Source organism: Mus caroli, chromosome 14, assembly GCF_900094665.2.
Source record: "Mus caroli chromosome 14, CAROLI_EIJ_v1.1, whole genome shotgun sequence".
NCBI lineage: Eukaryota > Metazoa > Chordata > Mammalia > Rodentia > Muridae > Mus > Mus caroli.
In genome coordinates, this window is record NC_034583.1 from 25,125,917 (window position 1) to 25,147,931 (window position 22,015).

Genomic DNA, 22,015 nt, shown 5'->3' on the forward strand with positions numbered 1-22,015 from the left:
GGCAGGCAGGCAGGCAGGCAGGCACAGCAGGCAGGCAGGCAGGCAGGCAGGCAGGCAGGCAGGCAGGCGTGTGAACATGAACAGTTTGTGTCACGTCTTGGGATTATGGTCACCCAGGGAGGGCTCTGTTCCATGCTGCCAGCTCCTGTGGACAAACATACATATGTGCACACACAAGTACACACACATGTACACACACGCACACACACACACACAAGAACAATGCAAAGGCACTTTCTCTTCTTGATCTTGCCAGCACAGTTCAATAATTAGGTGAGCACTCAGTTGTAGGGAAGGGCATTGTGAGCTTGTGAGGCCCCAGATGAAAGCAAAGGCATGTAGTAAGACCCTGGAGAGAGGGAGAGAAAGAAGAAGGAGGGAGAGATTGCTTTTTCAGGTACCAGGAAACCAGATATCCAGAGGAGAGGCTCTTTCTTTTCAAACTATGGAGATGGAACATGATTTGGTACCAGCCAGAAGTCTAGGGGAAAGCCAAAATTTGGGTAAGAGACTGAGAGATCTGCCAGCGGTAGACCCCATCTCCCGTCCTGAGAGTCTGAGGGCTTCAAGCAACTAGGACCAAACTTGGCTCCTTCCTTCTTTGGCCGCTCTGGAAGTATTTATTAGGGCGAATCTTCTCCCTTCAGAAGGGGACAGTGGGCGTCTGGGCCAAGGGGTAGGGTGAGGCAGGCCCAGCTTGACGTATAGCTTAAATATTTAAATATGTGACACACCCTGGGCTCTGCAAATGTCAGGAGCTGCCTATTAAAAGATAGCCAGAGGAAGATGCCCAGTGCGTAGAAGGGCTCACTCAGCAGCCTCTTTTGGTAAACAGAGGCAGGTGGCTAGCTAGCACCCTCGCCTTGCTTGCTGCTACTTTCTCTGCAATGTCATGGCCCCTCCGCGTGGGCCAGGCCAGCTGTCATCCCACAGTTTTGTTGTCTGGGCATGTGCTTTCCTCAGCAGGTCCCTCAGGGCGCTAAGCAAAGCTTCCCAAGGCTGAAGAGCACAGTATGAATATTGCATGAATAATAATAACCCCACCACTTAGCGGTTATACAGCGCTTCCCTCTTTCCTGAAACTTTACCATCATTAATTAGTTATTCTGCACTGAGCCTGCCTCTCTGTTCACTTCCAAGATAGCCCCACAAAGGCAGCTCTGAGTTGAGCTTTTTCACTCTAGACAGCAGGCCTGATCTGAGCTGAAGCTCCCAGACAGGGGGTTGCAGACGTTTCTCCTTTTAGAGACTGGTCACCTTTACCCTTGCTGGGAAGGCTGTCCTTCCTGGCCTGAGCACTCCCTTGAGAGCCCCCTCACTTCTCCCACCAGGAAAGCAGATGTTTACAAGTGCAAAGACAGCTGTTGCCTGTCTCTCACTCCGGGCACACACATCCAGGGGATACACACACCGCCACACTCAGCCAGTGACATTGAGCTCAGGGCACCACCAGACTCAGCTCCAAATCATGGATACAGTGATGGTGTCAGAATGGCAAGTCCTGGTTCACAGTGTTCTCCGTGTGCCCTTCTATTCCTGTAGCTTACCCTCCACTATCTAGATCACAGGAACGCTTTCAGGCACTCACTAATGGGCTTGGACAGGTAACAAACTTTCCCTAGTGAGAGTGGGCTTGGTGGGGGCCAGAATTTCTTGAAGGGCATTGCTTACCTTGCTAGCATCCACTAGGTCTCCTCACCCTTTAGTATCTATCTCCCCAAGGCTTGCAGCCACTTCCTTGTCAGATGTGGCTTGATACTTGTCTTTATTTCCTGGTAAGAAGGAACCCAGATCCCCACCCCCAGCCAGAACAGTCTCGTGCTTGGGGCGCCCCTTCAGACCCAAGGCAGCTCCCACCTCCAGCCCCTCCATTAGTCTGAGAAGGTATTGATTGCCTTGACTTCTGGAAGCTGAGTGTTTGGATCCCAGTGTGTGAATCTTTAAGAATTAATTAGCAAAGATTGCTCGGAAAGACAACATGGGCCCGAGTTTTGATGCTGTCAGGTCACCCACTCTTATCATTCCCTCTTAATTAAGGTGCTATTTGTGGAAAGTGGAGGCACTTGCTCGTGTTTCGTGGCCTCCCTGGCCTCCTCATCGGTTCGATGGTCTTCTATGGCTTCCTGCTTCTCACTCCTGTCCAGGGCAGCTGTGTCCTAGCTGGACAGAACATGGAGAAGACCATGTCCTCCAGCCCCGAGGACTACTTTGGGCACCTCGACCTATGTGACTGTCCCCATATCTGTTTGAGGACACTCACGATAGTCTCTGTGTCAGTGCTCTGCCAGCGTGACCCTGTTGATCTACCTCTTTAGTTCTTGTATTCTCAGCCCCTTTTCAGGCCCTCTTGGACCTTGTACCTGCCTTCTGCTCCATCCTCTTCACCCCTCCCATCCCTCTACTCTGGCTCTCATTAGTCATCCTGTCTCTAACTAAATTGTAAACTTGTAGAAGTTTCCCAACACCCCAGGCAGGATTGAGTATCCCCTTGGTCATCTTTGCTGGCCAATTCACTGTGGACTGAATGTATGAAAAGAAAGTTCCAGTATGTGGCAATACCTACTCAGCGCCCATCTCTCTGGGTGTCAAGTCCAAGGACTTGGCTAGATGTATGGATTAAGAGATGACTGTGCATCCTTAAGGACTCTTTATCCATGGGTAATTCTCCCTGGGCACCAACAGGCAGCCATTGTGCCTTGCTGTCTGGAGTCCACTCCACTTGCCTTTTCTCTTCTCATCTGTGTTTTTTTTTTTTTTTTCTTGCTCTGATCCATTCAGCTCTATCTCCAACTACGTTCTCTCAGAGAAAGACTGGGGCACAAAGGGCCATGGGAGGACATAGGGGATATCCTGTTTACTAAACATGCGGCTGCTAAGGTCAGGATGTGATGAGAGAGAAAGAGGGTAACCTAAGAAAAACGGTTTCCGTGGTTTGGGGGCTTATGATCGGGCACCTGCGGTTTCTGCAAGTCACAGAAGGTTCTAGACCTCAGTGAAAGCCACACAAACAGCAGGAATAAAAAGACCACAAAACCAAGGCCAGATAGTCTGTTCTCAGTGTTCTACTGGTACAAAGGCTGAGGCATACCACATAATGACAGACATGTGTCATTATCAGGGTCAGTTCAAACAGCCTCATGGTGGGGGGGGGGTAGCTAAAAAGACAGGGCTGATGCCTGGTTTTCTTAGATGCCCACCTACTCATGAACATCCAAGAAGGGAAGGGGCTGCCACACTCATGCCACCCAAATAGGCAGATCTTAAAACCAGAGCAGCCCTGACTTCAAGGTCCACGAGAGAGGAAGCTGTGTCTCTGGTGAGCACTTCTTACATACCAGAGTCTTAGGTCCCCATTTTCCCAGGAAAAGAGCTGGGCTTAGGATGGAAACAGTGGTGTGAAGCCCAGCTGCACTGTCCCCTTGATTTTGCGTGCCCAGGGTCCTTTCTGTGACTCTTTCAACTGCTGCCTAGTTTCAGCTGTGTACCAGTACAGCCCAGGCTCGTGAGGACTCACAGTTGACTGCAGAAGATGGAGGTGTTCTCAGTAACCTTTCTCAGGCTCAGAATCACATGAGTGATGCTATTGCTCATTTGTCTCTATGGTTGAACCCTACTTGGCTTTTTACAAACTTGATTTTTATCATTTCAAGGCTTTGAGCTACTTCTGGGTTCACTCTGAGTAGCTTTGGATTGATTCCTCAGCCATCTCAAGACTCTGTATTCTACTGTGGTGCTCCTTCATCAATCAGGATAGGAATCTGAGTTGCAAAGACTCTCAGGTATCATCCTGGCCCTGGGGAAAAGAGCTATTCTTGTATTATTGGTACCTCTGTCACATAGAACAAGATACAAGGGTAGGAGGTCTAGGGAGGGTTCAGAAGTGATCCTGGGCCAACAGAGACAATAGGAGTCTTCCAGAGGACTCTGGAGTTGGCTTTTGCACTAGTTCTTAGAGGTGATGAGGAACCTCAGGATGGGATATCATGGCTTGCTCTGTTTACATGTTCTCACTAGGTTTGTCTGCAGCTACCCTAAATAGTTCCTCATTTCATCCTGTGTTCTCCATTCCCACCTCCCTCAACAGCCTGACTTTCTGTGATGCTGTGTCGGGACTCTCCCCTAAGCCAGCGATCAGTATGGTTCTCAAGACCATCCCAGAGGCAGCCCCCCCACCAAACAAGAATCACCTGAAGTGGTCCCCACAGGAACATCAAGATGCTACAGTGGACCAAGTGGCAAATGTTTACTCCAGTCCCCTTGGTCACTCTTTGGCAGTTCATGGTCTCCTCTGGGTACTTTGGATTACCCTGCTGCAGGTCCTTGGTTTGTGTGTGTACTCTTTAGTGACATAGTGGATGCTGCTCCTGACATTTGAAGCCTGTTTCCTTTAGCTGGGAATGTCGGAATTCATGAGATCTAAAGTTAGGACCTACCGCCCACCCCTCAATGTTTAAGTACCAAGATGAATGCGGGCAGGCATCGGTTGACAAAATTTAGGGCGGCCACCCCTATTTTTAGTTCAGATACTTATAGAATGACACATGCCGACTAGCCCACAACTGGGAATCACACACCCTGATTCTGCCCAAATAAGGTGGCAGGGAATGTTAGCCCCCAGTGAGAGTGGACCCAACAGGTGGACAGCACAGAGGCCTGGATGCCAGGGATGGGCTTTTAGCGGGTCAGATTCCAACAGAGATGGGCAAGTCCAAACTGTGCCTAGGGCTCACTCTTCTTGGCTCTCCTGTGGCTGCCCTGCCCTCTTCCGCTGGAGGGGAGACTAAGCTACTTGATAGGGCCTTTACTCTTGTCTCCTCCCCCTTTTCAGTTCTGGCAAGGAACATGCTAAGTAAATACTCTACCTCAAGTTTCCCACACCTCTAGCTCAAGAACCATAAACTCTTACAGAACTGGAAGTCACCTGCAGAGCAGGCCACAGGCTGGAGAGGCACAGAGAGCGGCTGCTGTGTTCATGCCCTCATCAGATCTATCTGCAGCTGCTTTAGAAAGGACAAAGCATCAGGCCCAAATGGGGTGTGGAGAGATGGTTGAGTGTCTTGTTGTAAGTTCCTCTGAAAGAGAGTGCCTGCGTGCAGGATGCTACCTATTCACACTTGAAGGCTATGTGGGCCCCTTCCCCGGGAAGAGTCAAGGTCTCAGCAGGTCAATCGAGAAGGCCACAGCTGAGGTTATGCTCAACCTCCACACCCAGCTCATCAGGGACAGTGATGAGGCGCAATGCACATCTGTGCATGATGGCATGCATACACACACACACACACACATGCACACACACACATGCACACACATGCACACATGCACACACACGCATGCAGGCATGCACACACACACACACACACACACATGTCTGCATGCTTGCAGTTAGCCAGGATCATGGGGTTAGAGGTAGCAGGTGACATCTGCCTCAGGGACAGCAGCCACGACAACATCCATCCAAGTCCAGACTGTACAGGGTCTTACGAGCCTGTGTTCCAATACTTTGCCACGCCCCAGCATTGCAAGAATGCCTGCAAAGCACGTAGGCGGAAGCTCCTGCTGGGTTTGCTCAAACTTCCTCCTGGGGTCTCACACACCCCGGGGCTGAGCAAGGCATCCTGCAGTTCATGACTGTAGGCAGACAAGACCTGCAAGGGCCATCCATCCTCTAGCTACTTTGGAGCGCTGGGGCCTTTGCTGAGGCTCTACAGTCCAAGAGGGACTCCCCCAGCTCGTGACCCTAGCAGGAGGCAGGTCACCTGCTGGATGGATCCTTACCCAGGGGCTCATTAGAGAGCAGAGTTAGACCTCCCAGTGAGATAGTGAGAGCAAAGGAGCTAGGGCAGATAGAGAGGATTTCTCTCCCTGAGGAGGGGAAAGGCTGCCGCCGAGTGGCCAGAGGGCTGGCTAGCAGGAATTATTGCTGTAGTGCACAGCTCCATCCGCTGACTTAGGTTTGTCTCCATATGATAATTCTCTCCGTGGGAAGGGAGGAAATCCTCTCAACTGGAAGATTCAGACATTAATGGAATGTCTCAAGGCTTAGAGGGGATCTGAGCACAGAACAGAATGGGTGGTGTCTAAGGGACCTGCAAAGGGCTGAGCTGACCATAAGGCACAGCTCCCAGCCTTGGGACTCAGCAGAAGGACCCCAGTGCTCAGGGAAACAGGAACTTGGGTCGTATTGTTGACTAGGACAGGATCTGGGGAGGCCTGGGCAGGGCTTTGGGGCTCTGACGTTAGACCTTCCTTCCATCCTCTCTTCCCCCTTCCCCAGTGGTCAGAAGCAGTGCATCTTTTGAGGCCTGGAGTTTCCTAGGCTTGCCCAGTTCTTGGAAAGAGATTTAGGCTTTGTCTCCTGATCTACCAATCTGAAGCCTGTCATGGAGTCAGCCTGTCTCAGTCCTTTGTGTAGCGCTAGCTGAGCAGTGTGCTGAGTGTCACTGAGGGTCGTCAGTGGTCATAGGAGAAAGGAAAGGCTCTTTGCTGATTGGGCAGGCAGAGCCTCTGACCCTTTAACCCCTAGGAGCTCAGGGGTTAAAGGGTCAGAGGGCAGCCTCCTGGGAGCTCAGTGGGAAGGGCCTGGCCACCTGTTTTCTCCCATGAGAGACCCATTGAGGTGCATGAGAGGAGGCTGAGATCCAGTTGGTCATTGGCCTGAGTGGTGTGGATTTATGTCCCCACTGTTGCTATTTTTATTCTCTGGAGTTTCAACCAACTGCAGTCTATCATGATCTGAAAAGTTTAATAAGGAAAGTCCTTCCTTTCGTCTTAGCTCCAAACTTTGTCTCTGTAACTCCTTTCATGGGTATTTTGTTCCCTATTCTAAGGAGGAACGAAGTATTCACACGTTGGTCTTCCCTCTTCTTGATTTTCTTGTGTTTTGCAAATTGTATCTTGGGTGGTCTAAGTTTCTGGGCTAATATCCCCTTATCAGTGAGTGCACATCTAATGACTTCTTTTGTGATTGGGTTACCTCACTAAGGATGATATCCTCCAGATACATCCATTTGTCCAAGAATTTCATAAATTCATTGTTTTTAATAGCTGAGTAGTACTCCATTGTGTAAATGTACCACATTTTCTGTATCTAATCCTCTGTTGAGGGACATCTGGGTTCTTTCCAGCTTCTGGCTATTATAAATAAGGCTGCTATGAACATAGTGGAACATGTGTTCTTATTACCAGTTAGAACATCTTCTGGGTATATGCCCAGGAGAGGTAGTGCTGGATCTTCCAGTAGTACAATGTCCAATTTTCTGAGGAAAATTGGATTTCAGACTGATTTCCACCCTGGGATCCATCCCATAATCAGTCACCAAACCCAAACACTATTGCGTATGCCAGCAAGATTTTGCTGAAGGGACCCTGGTATAGCTGTCTCGTATGAGGCTATGCCAGTGCCTGGCAAATACAGATGAGAATGATCACAGTCATCTATAAGATGGAATTGAGAAGCTAGAGAAAGCACCCAAGGAGCTAAAGTGATCTGCAACTCTATAGGTGGAACAACAATATGAACTAACCAGTACCCCTAGAGCTCATGTCTCTAGCTACATATGTAGCAGAAGATGGCCTAGTTGGCCATCACTGGGAAGAGAGGCCCCTTGGTATTGCAAACTTTATATGCCCCAGTACAGGGGAATGCCAGGGCCAAGAAGTGGGAGTGGGTGGGTAGGGGGCAAGGTGGGGGGAGTGTATAGGGAACTTTCGGGATAACATTTGAAATGTAAATAAAGAAAATATCTAATAAAAAAGTTTAATAAAAAAGAAATGTAATTAGGATAATATATAATAAAAAACCATGAAATAGAAAAAAAGAAATTCCTGAAATAAATACTTCATACATTCTAAATAACCTTTAATAGTGTATTCAAGTGTATTATCATAATCATTCAACTTTATTATTGGTTATTGCTGCAAATGTTTTTGAGTGTGTGTCTAGGTGTATATATGTAAGAGAGAAGGTGTATATAGGGTTTGGAAATTTGTGGTTTCAGGTGTCTGTGGGGAGTCTTGGGCTGTATTTCCCACAGGTATGGTACATGGCTTCTGGGTTCCCAGCACTGCCACCTTCTACTTGGCTCAATCTTTGAACACATTATTAAGTTCTCAATATCTCTATTTTCTCATTCACCAAATGGTGATGATCACAGGGCCCATGCCACAGAGTGAATGTTATATTAAATATATGACCATCTGGACTGTATGCAACATCTGTCTCAGAAGAAGTGACTGAGGATTGCCAGCATTCTCCAAGGCAACAGTCTGTGTGGTCTATCTGTGGAGCCAATAGGGTACTAGTTAGTGGGGTCTCTGTCTCCAGGTTTGAAGGCCTGGCCTGAACCATGAGGCATCCCTGCATGGTGGCCTTCCTTCAGAGCCTCCATCATTCATTCATTCATCTGACATGTTGAGACTTCCTATTTGTCAGGTACTGTATCAAATGCTGAACACACCTGTGTAACCATTGGAGAGATCATCAAGACACTCTCAGTGGCCGATAGCTAGCTGAGAAGATACTAGCATGGCACCTGGTGTCCACAACAATACATAAATGTTGAGTTAATATTGACTTGGCCAGTCAAGTTAAAGAACTACAGGGCTGTTGAGGTTCCAAAAGGGGCAGCTCACCTATGTGTGGAGAGCCAGGGAAGAAATGGCATAGAACCAAGACCAGATAAAGGCAGAGAGGGGAATAGAAGGGGCTAGGCCAAGGGAGTAGCCCAATGGCAGATGTCTGGGTAGACTACACAGGGTAGTAAGAGTGAACTGGATGCAGTGTGAATCAGCACAGGGTTTTAGAAACTGCTCAGGAATAAGATGCTGAGCCCTACAGGATCTTGTACCTCAGGTGGGCTTTGAGGAAAGATTTAGCACCTCAACAAGGCCCCGAGACGCTGTGACAGTCAGAAACCCACTGAGCTTTTGGGGATAGTGGTCAAGGGGAAGAGAGTTTGGTTAATAATGTCCCAGATGGAGTTCAGCCCCCGTTCCAACAGGTGTTGAGCTTCTTTTTATTTATAGTGTATATGATGTATATGTGAGTCTCTCTCTCTCTCTCTCTCTCTCTCTCTCTCTCTCTCTGTGTGTGTGTGTGTGTGTGTGTGTGTGTGTGCATTTGTGTGTGTCCATCCGTGCATGTGCCTGGGCATATTTATGTGAACACCAGAGGAGAACTGCTCTATCACTCTGCCTCTTTCCTTAAGACAGGGTTTCTTACTGAACCTGTAGCTGTGCTGGTGCCCAGTAAGCCCCACTAGCCATCCTCTCTGTCTCTGTCCTGCTACAGCACTGCATGTGTGTGACCACACCTCTCTCCCCTCTTTTAGAATCCAGATGCTAGGGATGGACCTTGGGCTCTTGTGCTTGTGTAGCAAGTTCGCTTACCATGGAGAAGCCTTGGCTGTGGTTTCTAACAAGGCTTGGGATTCTTTCTTCACAGGCATTGGAGGAGCTCAAGTGTTGGCAACGGGCAAGCCTGCTGAGACTGAGATAGGTAGGTGGCCTCCTTGCTTGTTCTGTGTACAGATTTGGAGGGATATCTTGCAAAGAATTCTGGTACATGCTGGTGTGTGTTGTTGCTAGCCAGCACACAGCTTGCTCACAGTCCCACTGAATGGTCAAACTAGCTTTATTATGAGGATACAAGCTATCAAGGCCACTTCTGTATGCTGCCTGTCTCTAATCAGCATCCCTAGCTCCCCTGATGCCTTATCCTGTATTTATGGACATTTGTTAGCAAGTTCTGCCATTCTCCCTGGTCCCCATTTATGGGGCTATGGACCATGTCACCATACAGAAGGACTGGTAAGGTCATTCAGAACCCAAATAAAACTCATAATTGAGAAGGACTGGAGTTCGTGCTAGCTTCTGACAAGATTCTGATCCTGTGTACATGACTATGACACCCAACTAAGAGGACCACAACTAGTCACATCACAAAGCCTAGAGTTCTCCATGCTAATGAAATAGCTAGGGTCCCTGAGTGTTTAGCCAATAGCATCCTTTCCTAGACATCCCTTCCTGCAAAAAGTATTGAACCTCTGTTATACCCTGAGTGGCATGCATTCCCATCTGCCATGAATAAAACATGTTGGACCAGCAAAGACTGTCTTCTTCATCAAGGACTGTCACAGGGGAGGCCTTCATCCTACTGAGTCAGTCCTAAGACTCCTGCAGAAGGTCCCTCCACACTCCTGGCACTCACTCTAAGCTAAGCTGAACCCTCCCCACCCTCAGCCCCAGGCTCATCACTGGCCTGAGGGCCCATTCTCAACTCCTAGAAGTTCCCAGCAGCATCTGGGTGCCCAGGAGTTTTAGAACCACAGCCTCTGTCCCAGCCTCCATTTCTCACCTGAAGAAACACACACTGGGACCCCATTTTAGGCTGTATTTCGCCTCCCCCAAGTGGCATGTTGGATTCCATGAGCCCAGCATCCCAGCAGCAAGGAAGAAATGAAGACTAGCTCCCCTGCATTTTGCTTCCGGGTGACAGATCAGCAATGTTCCCACACCCCAGCAGCAAGGCTAACCGCCGACCCACACTCATCTATATTCATCTGCCCTCTTCCCATAGTGTCTGCTCCTCCTCATATTGAGGCTTGCTTTACTAGCAAGGAGTAATCCATACATCACCCCCTCTAAGGTAGCCCTGGACTCCAGGGCTCCCACACCAGTCCAGGCCACTTGTCATGTGACATTTCTGTGAGCTCTTTACCTGCCTTTCTCAGGAGACTCAAAATTGCTTGAAGATAGGGCAGGTCCTTCCTCATTGACTTTTAGGTTCACCACATAGCAACAACTTTCAAATCCTTGATAGATGAGCTTACTAGATAAACGAGGTAGGAGGGTGGGGAGCCAGAGGAGTAAGCTGCCTATCACCAGAGCTTGGGTGGCCAGTCCTGAGGAACTTGAATTCCCCATCCTGACAGCCAGAGAGATCAGGGCGGGGCTCTGAGGTTAAGAGAGGGGCTGAAAGTAGAGAATAGAAAATCGGGCTAGCAGGTAGGTTGCTGTACAGAATGATAAAGAACTCTGGAAGGTCCCTGGAGGCTGACAGCTGAATCCTGAGTTCAATTCTTCCCTGTGCTTCAGATTTCAAATATGCCGTCATTGGTATGGCAGTGGGAGTAGCCATATCTGCAGGTTTCCTTGCCTTGAAGATCTGCATGATCCGGAGACACTTGTCTGATAATGACTCTGCAGGCCTGAAGAACACACCTCAGGGTAAGAGAGCCGTGACAAAAAGAACCTGCACTGCTCTGCAGGAGAAAGGGTTGTCTCTGTCTGTTGCCCTTTTGTGTTCCTGTGACAAAATACTGGAGGCAATCAATTTAAAGAGAGGAAAGGGATTGGGGCTCACAGTGTTGAAATTTTTGTCCGTGCACTATTGATTGCTTTGGTTTGGAGTTGATATAAGTCATGGGTGTGGAGGAGGAAGCTGTTTCCTCTCAGAGAGAAGAAACTGGGGCTCTACAATCCTCACAAGGACATGCCCCAGGGCCTAAGATCTCCCAGTAGGTCCTGAGCACAATGGGCTGTGGAATAAGCCTTTAACATACGATCCTTTGGTCTTTCAAGACCTGAGCCATAGCAAATGGTGTCCTGTGAGGCCACCTAATGGAAGACATTGAGGGGCACTGATGGCAAAAGACAGAGCAAACCCAGGAGCAGTCCAAGAACTTCCACAGAGAACCAATGAGGTGTTGCTACAACTATCTTCCCCCTGTGTCACCCTGCCTATCTCTCTGTCACTGAACTTCTGTATTCAGTCACTTTTGATATTCCTGAGAATTAAGGTCTCTGGAGAAAGATGGGAATATCTGAAGTCAGTTTCAAAGTGAGACCTCTGTTCTCTTGTCCCATGGATGTGATCAGACAGCATCGATCCCAGGGGGCCCTGAGGTCCTGAGCTCAGCTAGTTGGTAGGCAGGTAATCCCCAGAGCAGGGCACAGTGGTTGCCTATGATCCAGATGTGGCTCAGCTCATGTGCCTCAGTGAACAGCAGCATGGCAGTTCACGGCCTGTGCTGTTTCAGGGAGGGCCTCCCTGCAGGACCTGAGCAGCTTCTCCCTGAGTCAGGTAGCAAAATGTGACATGGACTTGCACCTCTCTCTGGAAGACACCTCAGCCTCGGAGATAATGAAGATGATGATGGTGAGATTTTCTGTGGGGGAGTTCTGAGGACAAGGAGAAAAGAGTCTCTCTTCTCCTAGAAAACATGACCATGACCCGTAAAGAAACACGGGGACGGATAGCGTGGGCCATGATGGAGCTTCTGGAAGTGGACATCACTGGTCACAGGCAGTGTCTTTGATTTGGTTTTCCTATCAGTAAGAGTGATCTTCCTATTCCCACAGCCCTCAGCCTCCTTTCTTCTGAGGACTTCAGCCCCTTTGGGAAACTCAGGTTGTAAGCAGAGGGATTATTGGTGGTATGGGGAACTCAGTCACACGTGTGTGCCAGGCAAGGACCTCAGTCACTGCTCTTAGAGAGGCTCCAACAGCACTAAGATGTATGTACCTTGAACTGCTTCTCAATGAGTGACACCACAGAGCTCCTCCACCCTGCTGGCTTTGAACCCTTGCATCCGCTAGCTGGGCAAAGGAGTTACAGGTCTCCGCTGCTAATGCTCTGCTTTCTCTCTTTAGACACCATCTTGCTGAAGAAGAAAAGCCCAAGGTAAGGTTGTTGCAGACCGGTCAGTGGGGTCCCACACCCTACCCACCATGCCTACCTCAGCTATTGGGTCATTGATTCTCGAGAGGTCTGAAATGCACCACACGGGTCTTGCCTGCTACTCACCCTTTCTTTGGATCAGTGGTGGTGGGGCCATGAGAGCAGTGGCCTCAGGGCACAGTAGCCAAAAGCCTCAGGCTTGACTTTGCACACCCAGTTCTAGCAGGTAGCTCAGTGCATGGAATAGAGTGTGAGCCTTTGTAATGAATGAATGAATGAATGAATGAATGAATGAAATGAATGGACATGAGGACAGGAGACAGGGATTGGATGGCAAGAGAAGGAAGACAAGCTCCCTCCAACTACATGGGAGCACAGGTGGCAGCCATCTGAGAGTGGTGAGACAGGAAAGGCCTGTGTGACTCTGTGCACCCTTGGGGTGCTGAGGGCTGCACACTCAGAGGGAAGTAGATTGTGTCAGGATACAGGTAGAAAACAAAGAAGGACCTAAACAAGCACAGTAGCCCTGGGAAGGGAGGACTCCAGTGGACATTTGGCCACTGTGGGAGCCATATGAGAGAAAAGGATTCAGCTCCCTGGGGTTCGAGGAACTTTGAATAGGAGAATGATTCTGAACCATGTCCAGAAACTCTCTGTACAGCATCAAGGAAACAGGGAGGGAGTGGGGCAGTGGTTTCGTCACGGTCATCCTCAGGGGGCCAGGGGAAGGGCCTGTGCAGATGGAATCCCCTCCGGATGCCCCTTCAGTGCTCAGACTCCCCTGGAACAAACTCTGAATCACAGCCAGGAGGATGCAGAAAGAACATGAAAATGGGAAGGTTCTGGCTTCTTTGAGGCATTGGAGCTAGAGGAGGCAAGAGCTGTTCAAAAATGAACCCTTAAAAGCAACAGCCAAGGCAGTGGAGGAAGGGGAGAGAGCTACCACAGCAGAAGGAGGTGATCAAGTTTCCCAGACTAACACTAGATGAAGTTGGGGAGCCCAGGCAACTTAAGGTCCCAGGAAGCCACTGACCACAGGAGCCAGGGCCCACACACAGCCCAGCCTCATTTACTGGTCTGCACTAGGCTTTATTACCAACATGCCCCTCTGTCCCCAGGCTTGCCTTCAGCATCCTCCCTAACAGGAAGGAAAGCTGGCATTGCCTTGGTGGCAGCTGTGGCAGCTGTGGCTCTTCTACTTGCCAGGGTAGAAATGCTGGCACTAGCTAGAGAGCTTGCTTGGACAACATTCCTTTAGGACTATGGGAAGCTATCCAGGGATGATCCTTTGGCTACACTAATTGGTTGCACAATTAGAGTTGAGAAGACTGGCTTTGAGAGAGAGAGAGAGAGAGAGAGAGAGAGAGAGAGAGAGAGAGAGAGAGAGAGAGAGAATCCAGTTCTTTCACAGCCTTCCTTTTGACCATGGTCAATCAGTTAGCCAATGCAGTCCATTTAATAAAAACAAAATCCCAAACAGCACTCTGTCAGCAGACTGCATTGTGGTAGATTGTCTTGTTCTCATTCTGCTCTGTGGGAGTCCGAGAGTGGGAAAGCCACATGTTGGGAGCAGACATTGAGAGGCAGAATCTCAAGGTCCTGGTTGAACTTGCCCTTCCCTGCTTTACCCGCGTGCTATAGCAAGATCCAACTGACTGTGATGGCCAGGTCTGGAATCATGTCTCATCTTCTCTCTTGTCCTCTGTTTGAGGAAAAAAAAATCTTGAAATCCACAGAAAAATTCAAAAGTTGCAAACAAAATATGTCCGTTCCTTGTACTTCTTTTATTTCCTTTTTCCCCACCCCTCATCCCCAAGAATTGTTCATTTTAAACTACCTGTGGTGGTTTGAATATGCTTGGCCCAGGGAGTGGCACTATTAGGTGTGGCCTTGTTAAAGTAAGTATGGCCTTGTTGAAGGAAGTATGTCACTGTGGGAGTGGGCAATGAGACCTTCCTCCTAACCACATGGGAGTCTTCTCCTAGCTGCCTTCTGAACAAGAGGTAGAACTCTCAGCTCTTCAGCACCACGCCTGCCTGGATGCTTCCATGCTTCGTGCCATGATGATAATGGACTGAATCTCAACCCCAATTAAATGTATCTTTTATAAGAGTTGGCTTGTCATGGGTCTCTTCACAGCAATGAAAGCCCTAACTAAGGCACTACCCAAGCTGAAAATTGTCCAATGTTCCATTTTCTTTTCCTTTTTTTCTTTCATTCTTTTATTTGGAGGGGGTCAAGAATAGCAAGGAGAGAGGCAACCCTGCCTGTGTTGCCCAGGCACCGTCCTGCATCGTGAGGTGCACACCTAACTCCTGCCAATCTTCCTGTTGGTGATTCTTCTTATGATAGCTTGACCAGGGAAGCCAGCGCCTGCTCCTTGCACAGTAGAGAGCCCAATGTTCTTTGTCGGAAGCAAGTACTCTGAAGGCCGATGCTTTGTGAATCTAGCTTGGTCCTCAACACTTCCTCACCCATTGATCTCTCATCTATTTCTACTCCATCTCTGGGTCAGCTGTTGCCATTGGTGGTTACAAAAATACTTTGCATCCAATTCTGATACCTCTTCTGCATCTCACACTGGTTATGCTTTTCTTTTTTGGTGGGGGGAGTGCTTCTCTATTTTCTCCCTTTTAGTTTTTGACTGATTATTGTTATCCAGATTTCAATCTATCAATATCAACATTCTTTGTTGCGCAAAGTGTCTCAAGTTGAGTCAGTGTAAGGTATTTCTTGATGACAAGTGTGCCCCTGCTGTCCTGTGGCACCTCTTACACTAAACACATGTATACACTTGCAAACACACAGACATATGCACACACATGCACACATGCACACACAAATATATGCATATATATACACACACATACAAACATGCAGACACACATAGACATGCAAAATGTACAGACATGCATAAATACCCAGAGAGAATGCACAGACATATACACAGACACACATAGACACAGACATGTACACAGATACACATACATGCACACATGCATGCATGCACACAGACACACATCGACACAGGCACACAAACACACACATATATGTAAAGAGACACATAGACTCAGACACACACACAGACATAGGCATACACAGACACACATGCATGCACTCACGCATGCATGCATGCACACACACAGACATACACAGACAAACAGACACACACACACAGATAGACACACAGACAGACAGACAGACAGACAGACACACACACACACACACATATACACACACACACACACACAGAATATTTTAGGTTCCCTTTGTACTGCTCTCATCCAGAGTCACCCCTTGACCTTTTCCTCAGATTTCCTTCTGTTTTTATGGGGATGACATTTAGAAATCCAGATTTGCATAGCATGCGCCATTCTCATGGTCACCAGCATATTGTTTTTTTCTAGGTTCTTTCAGTGTATGTAGGTAAACAGCAAAACCAACCATCTAAGGTCCCTAAAGCTTCCCCATCTGTGTTTCTTGCTGACGTCCTCTGAAGTGGAGACCCTGGCTCTCTCCCATGGCAGTATTTCCCCTTTTTGCTTGATTCCAATCACTGCACACGATGTGAATCACAGCAGTGGTCTGACACAGCCTGCCCAGCAAGCAGGAAGGCGTCTCTGCAGCACCTTTTGCCTGTAGAGTTTCCCTTTTCATGTATATATAGCCAGAGTAATGTGCTCAACTTAAATAATAATTTTCTCTGTGTGGTTAATACTACCAATTTGATAATAATTCTTAAGTCTCAGGGGCTAGGCTAGTTTAGTATTTTATTTAAAACCCTTAATTTTATTTTTGAACATGTAAAACAGGAACAAAGGCCAAGGACTACTTAAACATAAATGCAGAGAATTCTTTCTCTTCATACTGTTGAGATCTTTCTGCCTTGAGGTCATCATCTTAGTGGGTCCTGGTTGATTGAACCCCTGCCCTTGACCCTTTCACAAAGACATATTGAATTTTAAACACACACACACACACACACAAGTATGTGTGTATGTATATATATATACACATACATATATATACACACACATATATATATACACACACACATGTACACACATATATGTATGTATATATGTATATATATGTATGTATTTATGTACACATATATGTGTATATATAGTGTGTGTATATATACATATACATATACATACACATACACATACACATATACATATACATATGTATACACACACACACACACACACACACACACACATACATACCTTAACAGATATATTGTGTGATATTTTAAGGTTTTTTAAAAATCCTGATCTGATTCATTGGCATTCATTCTGGTGTGGGATATGAGCTACAGATATAATTTGGTGTGTTACACAAATGGTATCCTCATTAAAAAACAAACAAACATTGGTTAAGTATAGTAGGTCATACCTATAATTCCAGTGCTGGCAGGATTGCCACTTTGGAGACCAGTTTGAACTGGACACCGAGTCCCTGTCTCAGAAACAACTGGTTGGTGCTGGAGAGCTGGCCCAGCACTTAAGGGCTTGCTGCCCCTCCAGAGGACCTGGGTTTAGTTCCCAGCGCCCATGTCCAGTGGTTCATAACCACCTGTAGTTTGAGCTCCAAGGTGATCTGATGCACCTTTCTGGCTTCCAAGTCACACGCGTGTACATGGGTATGTGCACATATGCACACCCTCTCAAAATAAATAAATAAACAAGTTTTAAAGGAGTGCAAACCAGAGGACACATGGCGGTGTTAGACCCACCCTCGTGTCTAGCCCAGTTTGCTCTCAGTCCCCACGCTTGCTTGGCTGTTTCTGGACTCAGCTATCGAGGTGGTGAGCAATGGGCAGATGCCACAGTGTGACGGGTGTGGTGGGTTCCAGGTGTGCTTTGCTTTCTGGCAGGCGGACCCCTCCCACCTTCAGCTTTACTCCCTCCCCAGGGAAACATTTGCTATGTTAGTTCTGCAGCCTTGGGCAAGACTTTCCAGTCATCTGCAGAAGTTTGCCATGAAAATAAATGCCTTGGTATTTCATTGGGAGATATATTATTTTTACACGTTGATTAACTTCATTGTGACGTTAGCCAGAAATCCATGGGGGGGGGCGATAGTCTATTTTATTTTTGATTAATGAATGTGTTAATCACGTATATTAGTGGGTTTACTATGCTGTCTCCGTTCATGCGTCCACCAGACACAATTCAAATGCTGTGTGGATTTATCCCCCTCTCGTAATCAGAAATCCATGTTTGGGTTAACTTTTTTCTTAATGTCCACCTGTGTTCGAGAACATAATAGTTTTCTGTGTCTAGCTCACTTCACTTAACACGATGCCCTCTGGCTCTACCCATGTTCTACATGTCATCAGCTTCCTTTGTACTCTATGGCTGTATTCCTTGTGAATATATACCATGGTTTTATTATAAAGACACTCAATGTGTCTGTTCACATGTGTTTCATGAAAGTGCATGGGTTTTATTCTAAGGTATTCACCTTTCTTGGTAAGTTTAATCTTAAGTATTTTGAACATCTTGCATGTTTAAGGTCTTTCCCATTGCTTCTCTGACCTGGCCTTTGAGTATGTATTACTCTGGCGGCACTCATGGATTCTTGCATCATTTGACTCCGTTTCTCTTTGGTCTTTTTGTATTTTCATGACACCCTCTGGTCTGCCAAGTGCACTCCTTCTTTACCAACTCTTACAGCACTACTTGCTTGATCTTCTCTGGCGCATCTTAAACTGCCAGTGTTAAGTTATCGGAGACATCAGCACTCCATGCCCTGTGCCTGACCTTGATGGGAAATGCATTTGGCATCCACTGTACAAGAAGGGGTTTTAGAGTGGGCTGTCAGAAAAGGACTTTACCCAACGTGTTTAGTGTGCCACTTCCTCATCAGTGAGACATTTCTGACAAAATCTAAGACCCATTCCTGTATCCAAACGCCTTGAGGCTTTTCCTGGCTCACCAGATGCAAAAGCGCATATTCACTTTATTTACCTATTTGTTTATCCTTCTCTTTTTGGCCTTCCTGTGATTTCTGGAGACGATATGGCAAAAATATTTTAGCTCAACAGTCACTCTAATTGTATGGTGTCCAAAATTTCTTGTTCTCTCTCTTCCTGCCCGTGGTTGAGCAGTCTAATTCTGATATTCAGCGACACAGCTTATGTTGTTCCCGCCTCTGCGCAGCTTTCCTCTCACTGCGGGTTGTGTCAGGCTCCCAGCAGGCTATTGGCATCCACATTCACAGAGTTCTGACTCCTCTAAGAGGATGACTTTGTCCAGGAAGCACCTCCATAGCTCAGGGACGCCACAGCAAGGATGCTATCCTGCTTGAGTCATCTGTATCTTCACTGCTAAGCATGCTCAGGCACCAAAAGTCCTCTCCACACCTCTGAATGGGCTGATTAAACTCAACAGAAGTAGTGAACTGTGTGCTCACCCTCTGCCTGTCTAGACCAGACCCTGCAAACTTCATGTTCTTTTGGACCATTCTCCTTTTTAGAGGGACGCACTAGCATTTGACAGTGTTGGAAGCATTCTCTTAAATTTTCTTCTGCACCTGCCTCTACCTCTTCCACCAGATCTTTTCTGATATTTCTACTAGTGTATATTAGTTTTACAAAACAATGGGTTTCTTCCTGACATTCATGGGTGCATATAGTGTACTTTGATCAGATCACCCCCAGCCTAGTTTGCTTTCTATTGCTATGATAGACAATCATGACTCAAAGTAGCTTGGGGAGAAAAGGGTTTGTTTCATCTTACAACTTCCAGTCCTTCCACAGAGGGAAGTGAGGGCAGTAACTTTAAGCGGGATCCTGGAGATGGGACCCGAAGCCGAGGCCACAGAGGAAGACTTCTGACTGGCTTGCCTTCCAGGCTCACCTCACAAACCAGAGCCTATGGGATGTATGTATTTTCTTATCTGAGGTTCCCTACCCCTGGATGAGCCCTGTTTATGTCAAATTGACAAGAGACTAAGTGGCACACTCCTGTTGCTCTCTTTAATCTACCACCACACCATTCTTGTTTCCGGCTTACTCATCATCATTGTCTGTTCTGCCGCTAAGCTCTGTAAGCTCAAGGATCACATGTGTCATTAGCTCCCAGACACAGGCTAGGCAAAGATATGGCATCTGTTTTATGAACCTGTACTTGCCTTGTGCCATGCATGCTCTGTTCTGCAGACTTCCTGCTATGGCTTCTCTTACACAAGAGGCATCAGACACCATGAGATTGTTGCTGAACAGAGTCAATGAATAGCATTTGCAGTTAGGGAACGGTCAATGCAAGCATAAACGAGGCATTAGATTGTCACTATAGATGATGCTTATGGAAAACAGTAGTGTTGGTGTGAATCCTCTCTCCTTCATAGAGATGTTGGTGATCTCCATGAAGATGTCCTGTAGCCAGGAGCTTTGTGCTCTAACCAGGTGTTTTTGTTAGGGCTTGGTTTGGTGACTTCATCTTTTCTTTGGTTTTCCTCCTTTTTTGTTTTTATTTTATTATTATTATTTTTTAATCTTGGCTAGCGCCTTCCCTCCTGTCTGCGCTGATATAGACGCTAACAACTTGTGGTTTACAGCTGAGGGCACATTTCCACTACATTCCCATAAGCCTCCTTACCTCCTTCCTCTTAGCATCTGCTCAGATCTGGACATGTTCTTTATATATAGACAGTGATACTTTGCCCAAATATTCTGGTTAACCTCAAGGAATTAGTCTCTGACACTACTGTATTAGAATGGGTGAAGCCTTGGGTTTGGCAAGTAGAAAAAATAGCCTTGTGGCTGGTTATCTGGCTTCAGCACTGGCTGTAGGCATTTCTCTGTGTCAATCGAGGAGATGCCCCCTGGTGCTGACATCTGCTGGTGAGCTCCTCTCAAGTGCTCACTGTGCTGCCAACACACAAAGCAAACAGTAAGAATGCAATTGCTCTAACTGTGCGTCTTCCACATTTCTGTCCCTTTCTAGAGATGCCCGGGAGACTGAGCTGTGAGCTGCGAGCTACATCAGAAGAGGCTTTAGGTACTTTGAGTCTGAACATCCAAGGCCAATGATGGATCATTACTTGAACTCAATACAGGAGCAGGTACTAAACGAACTACAATCGACAGCCCCTGTGTCCCAAGGGAAGCTGTCACTCCTGTTCTGCGAGAGTATCTGCAAGGGGAAGTACTCGAATGGACAGCAGGGCAAAAGGAAACCCTGAATCTGCATTTCTCAACCTAGGTGCCCATGTAGGAGCTGGGCAGGCTTCTACAACAACATTGTGTCCACGTCAATGAAACCTCACCCCAGCATGACTCATAGTCCAAGCCAAGACAGCTTCCTCCTCAGCGCTGTGGGGCTGTTAGCATCCGGGCTTAGTTTTGTAGAACTCATGGCCTTGCAGTCTGAGCTACCAGGAGATCCCCACTTTAAAGACAAACCGTGCAAGTATCCAGGGGAGCATTGAATTGATGAGTCAGTGTGCAATGCTTATCCACAGAAGAGTGACCTTCTAAGGGAACAGAGGACAGACTAGGGGTAAGTGAGGAGAAGGACACTGACACCCCTGGACAGGAGGAGATCCAGAGCACGCTGGCACAGTGCCTCACAGAGAGTAACAGGAATGCAGGCTCACATTGATTGCCACACACAACTTGGTGCTGATGGTTGCATCGTGTCTGCATGAAGGATTCAGGAAACTTACACCCTGCAAGTCTTGTTATCAGGCTCTGGGAACGTTCCCTTGCAATTGAATCATTCCTGTCTTGGCAAACTCTGCTTTCCCAGTCTGCATGAAGGCAGGTGGTTGTATGGTCTGGGTTTCCTCAGACAGGTTACCTTTATCCTGCTGTGATGAAAGAGGAACTATTTTTCAAAACGAAGTGCCGCATTAAAATAACGTCTGGAGTCCCAGGGTGCCTTGTCCGCCTTGATAATGGTGCTACTCATTAGCAGTTTCTGTTAGCTGATCACCTGGAGCAGTTACATGGTACTCATAAGCAATCTTCCGTGTGTGTGAGATAGAATAAATCATCGTGTACTGGAGCTGGTAATTGATTTGTTTCTTTTAGCGCTGTTTTAATTAAAACATCTGGTTTGTGAACGGCAGGATCTCTCATGAGCGAAGGTGGATGGCTTTGGATTCTCAGTTCTTGTTTTACATTTTGTACGCACAATGCGGGGTCTTCCCTACCACTGCACCTTGAGATGTGTTTCCCAGACATGAGTTCGGTTTTCCTCCTCGTCCCCACATAAGCAGAGCCATGTGATACTTAATGAAGAGGGAACTGAGGAAGGCATCACCCCCACGCTTGCAACCGTGGATGAGCACTGTGCAGCAGGCTTTACTTAAGGCAAATGA

General features: G+C 47.4%; 1 protein-coding gene across 1 annotated transcript in view; it reads left to right on the forward strand.

Moving 5' to 3' along the window:
- Nucleotides 1-21,761, forward strand: part of Tmem273 (transmembrane protein 273) — a 29,839-nt gene extending 8,078 nt beyond the window's left edge. The window contains exons 2-5 of the mRNA XM_021182590.1: nt 9,443-9,496; nt 11,095-11,226; nt 12,652-12,682; nt 20,638-21,761. Coding sequence (XP_021038249.1) covers nt 9,443-9,496; nt 11,095-11,226; nt 12,652-12,682; nt 20,638-20,662 — 242 coding nt within the window. The 3' untranslated portion in view covers nt 20,663-21,761. The remainder of the gene's footprint in view (nt 1-9,442; nt 9,497-11,094; nt 11,227-12,651; nt 12,683-20,637) is intronic.
- Nucleotides 21,762-22,015: the final 254 nt, after the last annotated feature.